The following is a 6,112-nucleotide window of genomic DNA, read 5'->3' on the forward strand; positions in this document are numbered from 1 at the left end:
GAATCACAAATCTTTTATGAATCATGATCAATCTTTTCCGGAGAACAGTAGTTTTTCTCCGTTTATGATCCACCCTTGTAACTGGATGATTTATATGTTCGATCACATCAATATTTTAACTTATTTAATTACAAATTTAATCTGAAATAAATAAATTATGAGATATTGGGTTTTTAAATCAATCATTACCACTATTATTAAACTCAGCTTAGCTTGAGAAGTTAACCCCCGGAAATTAGCTCATCATATTGAATTAGATAAGAGTTGATTTTATGTCACTCAATGGACTCAGTTTATTAATTGATGATATGAACAAAACTCGATTTGAATCTTTTTTTTTTTTAAATAGCATTTTAATTTTCTTCTTAAAAAAATTAAAATAACACTATTCTAACATAACCAGATAAACTTATTAAACTGGTAAAGAATACTTTGACCTGTAGAAGAGAACACACACCTATAGAAATGGTCCAGTCGTTTTTTACTATGGTTCGAGAACTTGCATGCGCGGACATAGCATGAAAAAGTCCAGAAACCATATAACTTAATTTATTCTGGCCTTGAAAACTTATATTGGGCCATTGCCTTGCGTTAGGGTGTAAACAAGATGTATTGGGCTCATCCTCTCAGGTCGTTCTTACTAGACAATGGATTGATGGTTTTGGGCATTTCTGATCCATATATACTGGGCTACTAGCCCTATCACTTATTCTGTATACTTGGGCCCTGCAGTATTATATGTGATGCAGTTTTTGAAGATATTCAATGAGCAGAGCTTGTACTGATAATACTGAGACCTTATCTTTGTTACAGAGTCTGCACTGAATCTCCATCTACCATGTCTATTGAAGATCGAGCAAGCTTGCAAATTTTAGAAATGAAACAGAAGGTAAGAAACTCTGGTGAGAAAGATATTGAAATATTTTGAAATCTGTACCAGGCATCTAAGGGTTGAATGCCATAGTTAGCATATGCATCTTCCGAAGAGAAATTTTGGAACTCCTTACGCATGGAAAGCCGAAAAGCAAGCCTGTATGTCTGATTAGAAAAACCCCTCAGCTTATGAAAATGATCCATAACCTGTAATTGAAAAAATAAAAGCTTTGGAACTATACGCAGTAATGAAATATGATTAGAAAAACCCCTCAGCTTATGAAAATGATCCATAACCTGTAATTGAAAAAATAAAAGCTTTGGAACTATACGCAGTAATGAAATATGATTAGAAAAACCCCTCAGCTTATGAAAATGATCCATAACCTGTAATTGAAAAAATAAAAGCTTTGGAACTATACGCAGGAATGAAATATGATTAGAAAAACCCCTCAGCTTATGAAAATGATATAAAAGCTTTGGAACTATACGCAGGAATGAAATATGATTAGAAAAACCCCTCAGCTTATGAAAATGATATAAAAGCTTTGGAACTATACGCAGTAATGAAATACCGGCAACCAACATGACACCATGCAATCAGCAAGTGGAATAGGAACGGATCGCATTTAGAAAGCAGAGAATGGGAAGAAGATGCATGAATCACATTACATTGTTGTTAAACTAATCTAAAACAATTTTTCTCCTTTCAATCAATAAACATGTTAAAGAGCTGGAAATTTAATAAACACACCTCACTGAAACCGATTCCAAATCTCTCATCTTGTTTCGATCACTTAAGCACTGATTACAGAACTTCTTGGCCTCTAGCATCTAATGGAGAGTGAAACGGGTGATCCAAGTTTCTCAAAGCATCTGAAAACCTCCCTTCTGAATAACACGAAGACACACACATAACACTTCTGTTCAGTGCTTGGATAATATCTTAAAAACGTACAACATAGAAAACGTGCATTTCTAAGATCAGAAATGGCGGGGTCGGAACACAATGATTCCTTTGTCATCCATCAAGGAAATTTTAGGTAATGGTCATTTTGTTGATTTCCATCGCTGCCATAGAGAAGGGAAACAGTCAACAGATAATTTCACTATTATTTTGATCTTACCTGTTAAATGAGTCTGCAAAACAAATATCCTAACAGAGCCAAACTCCTGAGACCGCTCAACGACCCATTTACCCACCCAAACTACATATTCAAGACAAGCTCACTGGATGTGGTTCACAAAGATCCAGATACTTGGAAGGACGAACATCCCTCCAACGGAATTTTTAAATTCAAGCTCATCAAATAAGAGAGTTCTGTTGACAAGATCATAGCTGTGTATCTGAAATCATCTTGCATTTTCCTAATCTCACGACGCAATCATAGATTTAATTTACATGTAATTATATTAAAATGGCCCCCATTAGCAGTCCTTGTTAGAAATCATTGGTTCATTTTACTGAAAATATCATTTTTTTAACGAACTACACTGTTACTTTTTATATTGTTATGTTGACAAAGATTTATTAAACCAAGGTATAAAATGAAGTTGAAAGGATTTCAAGACATGGTCAATTTCTGGTTATATGCTTACCTCAATCCAAAGACCATCTTCCATTAGTTGCTCTACCCGCACCTGCCGAACTATTCTGTGGTTGAAAGAAATGGCCGAGAGTTATATTATCAATGGAATTCACAGAGAAAAATTATCCATATCTTCAAACGCATGACACCTATCAAATACCTGAAGATGATTAAACCCTTGTGGAATGTGGGGCTGAGATGTTTCTTTAAAATTCCGGAGAGAAGCACGCGTTGAAGGGAGGTGTACTGACAGTTTTCTTGATCGATTGACGATTGCTATTCCCACCAGGACTTGGAATGAAAAGGTGTATCATGCTTTTGCAATTGTTAGTGAAATGAACCACTCTTGTTTGGTTGGCTGAAAAAGAAAGTATGTTTCTCCTTGAAATATAATCACATACAATATCATAGAGTGGGTTTTCAAAGAAATATGCAAACAACCAAATACCTGTCAGAAGTCATAGCGAGAGGCTGGCTGCGCAGCACGGAGGCCTTTTCTCTTTTTGTCCGGATCTTCATCTGCCAGTTCTGCTAAAGATTAAGCCAGCGGAAAATCCAGCTGAGTTGTAGCTCATAAGTACACATTTAAAGATAGGAATCAGTTATCATCAGCTTTGCATAGAAAAAGGGCTTATACAAAAACTCAAGGGAAAAAAAATCAGATAAACAGAAAATATGAAACAAAAAATTAGGAAAAAAAATGATGGGACAGTTCATATAAACCCAAAAAGGTTTAAGAGAAGAACCCACCTGAGGAAATTGATAGTAAGATTGTGCTCCCTCCCTTGCTATTTATTCAAGTTGGCGGAGTTGCTATTTATTTTCCTAAAAAGAAAATATGTTGTGCAAGCAGTTAAATTAATTAAAGCAATGGAAAAGAAAGAAAAAAATTATTGTGACAATTAAATTTAATATAAAAATAAATATAATTGAAAGTAGACAGATTTGAGAGATTCAAACTTACTATATTGATATATGGGATATGATAAATCTTGTGCCACTCAGACCCACTGCCCTTGAAGCAATTTTGCTGAAGAAGCAGACTCCCCCAAATTTGCAGACGTGTTAATTTGGAGAAGCATCGCATGGCTGTTGAGCTTGGCAGATACTTGAGATTCTTACAATAGCAAATTGTAAGCTCTTGAAGAGAAGAAAGGTTGGCCGACCAGTCTGGCAATGCTTCTTCAAATTCCTCTCCGTCAAAATAAAAGATCTTTAATTTCACAAGGGAGGTGAGGTGTTGAAGTTGACGTGGTAGACTCTTTAGGTTCTTCCATCCAAATATCTTTAGTTTTTCAAGGGAACCACCCAAGTGGTGGATTGAATTCATTCCAGGAAATGCCTCCAGCTCCTCTGAGAAACTGCCAGTTTTCAATGCCTTCAGTTGGTTGAGACCGCAAAAGAAATCTTCCGGGATATGACTTAAATTCTGACAGAAGCTGATTTCTAACTGAATAAGAGAATGCAATCTTCTATTTAAACCATTAGGAACTGAGTTGAAGTAATTACAAAAGCTAATGACTAGTGACTGAAGACGAGAAGGCCACAATTCTTCTCCATGTAAATCGTCATCGTCATAAAAGAAGATAGGCTCCCTGCAGTCCTTGACTTTCAAATCCTTCACATTTGCACGGGATAGAGGCCAGCTAACTCGAACAGTTGCTTTTCCACACCGATCAATGAATACACTTTTAAGAGAATGCAATTTTAGAATAATAGACGCCAAACAAAAGCCATGGTGGGAATTCATCACCCTGATAATTCTCAATCTCTAAGCTTCGTATGTCTGGGTGAGGCTGGAGGCCTTCCATCACATCCCTGTAATTGATGCTGGAGCTGCTGCTTCTTCTTTCTGAACTCCATATCAATAACAATGTGTTACTCTTTGCTTTTCCAAACAGGCATGCTCCCTTGGCTTCTTTTTTGTCTCTGACATGCTCCTGATTGACTATTCTCAACTCCCCTCCTAGTTCCTTCAAGCATCCCAGCTCTTTAATATTGTGGCCCTTATCTTGACCCACTTCAAAGAATGGCAGTGTTCTAAGACCAGCTAAGCATCCAACATCAGCTGGCGTATGACTAAGGTCAATATGTCTCAAGGTCACCAAGTACTCCATTTTGTTGGGAAGCTTTTCGAGTAACCAACATCTACGGAATCTTAAGGTTTGCAAATGATAGAGCTTCGTGATGGATTTCGGGAATGCTTTGATATTTGTTTGTGAAACATCCAGATACCTCAAATGTTTCAGCCTGCAAATTGAATCTGGCAGCTCTGTCATATAAGCAACATTCAAGGTCAGACTTCGCAAACCTCTAAATTCCCAAGACTTGCTGAAGAATCTTGAGAATAATGTACGCGATTTTCTAGCACCATCCTTTAGAAATGCTGGTTCATCTCTGTCATAAGAAAGGAGATTTAGATGTCGGGCACGAAATGTACCGTCTATAGATGAACCAGCCTCCCAAATCACTGTCTCTGATTTTGTCACCAACTAAGCAAGATCATGCACAAGTTCGTGCATCTTGCAATAGATTACGTTTCCAAGCTCATCCGTTTGGAAATCTTGGAAAAACGAGGGTGCAAGCAAGTCATTAAGATTTCTAGCACCTATATCTTCCATCTCTCCGTGAGATGGCCCAAGGAACCCTTCAGCCATCCAAAGCTGAATCAATTTCTCCTTTCCAATCTCAAAATCTTTCGGGAAAATAGAGCAATAAACAAAATTTCAACATTGGTAGAAGTTTCTTACTTAAACTTCTCAACAGCTTCATTGTTTTTTATGGACAGCCATTTTTCCTTCTTCTCAGAAAGCAACATCCCCCCTATAATAACTTTTTTGCAATATCGATTCCGACAGCCTCCAATTCTGAAGGAATCGACTCTCCTCCATTTCTAGACACTATTTTCCTAATAATTGACCATCATTCATCATTTGACACAGTTGTTTCAGTTCATGCCTAAACACAGGAGGATTCTCCATTATGGATGCTACTAATGGAAGACGAGTCGTCACAACAACAGCATTACCATGATTAATCCCAACAACTTTTAACAGACGATCCCTTGAACGCTCCCACTTCCCATGTTCTTCATTCCACACATCATCAAGTACGAGAAGAAATTTTTTATCCTGCAACTGTCTTTCAAGATTTGTCATTATTGTATTTATATTACTTATCCCACCAGTGTTTTTATCAATAGTTTGCAACATTTCTCCTAAAATCCTTTCATCATCAAAACTATCAGAAACACAGATCCAAAATATCACATCAAAAAGTTTTCTATCTTTTACTTCTTTGAGCACCATTTTGGCTAGGGTGGTCTTTCAGAGCCCGGCCATTCCCACTATAGGAATGACAGAAAGAACTTCTTGCCTGCAAGAGCTAACCAACAAGTTCATAATTTTAGAGACATCATCACCCCTTCCTATGACAACTTCTGAGCTGCCATGGAAAGAGTCTGTCTTTGGGTGCAGGCTAGGTTGAGGGGTTGTATATAGAACTCCAAGCCATACCCAATTGCATCTTTTCTAAGCTCGTCTAAGGAAACCTTGATGTTTTGAACTTTTAAGGCCACACACAGATGAAATGCTATTGGGTTTTCGAGATACAAGAAGCTGCGTACCTTCCCTTTCAGACTGTTCTGAATC

General features: G+C 37.3%; 1 protein-coding gene across 1 annotated transcript; it reads right to left on the bottom strand.

The window, feature by feature from the left end:
* Positions 1-807: 807 nt before the first annotated feature.
* Positions 808-5,620, bottom strand: LOC105117791 (putative disease resistance protein RGA3). The gene is made up of 7 exons (XM_011015549.1): positions 5,383-5,620; positions 5,000-5,157; positions 4,216-4,954; positions 3,427-4,124; positions 2,911-2,981; positions 2,473-2,527; positions 808-1,080 (listed from the first exon to the last, which is right to left on the bottom strand). The coding sequence occupies exons 1-7, from the start codon at positions 5,618-5,620 to the stop codon at positions 808-810; spliced, it is 2,232 nt and encodes a 743-aa protein (XP_011013851.1).
* Between the last annotated feature and the right edge of the window lie 492 nt (positions 5,621-6,112).

The sequence above is a fragment of the Populus euphratica genome, unplaced genomic scaffold (assembly GCF_000495115.2).
Source record: "Populus euphratica unplaced genomic scaffold, PopEup_1.0 scaffold1533.1, whole genome shotgun sequence".
Taxonomy (NCBI): domain Eukaryota; kingdom Viridiplantae; phylum Streptophyta; class Magnoliopsida; order Malpighiales; family Salicaceae; genus Populus; species Populus euphratica.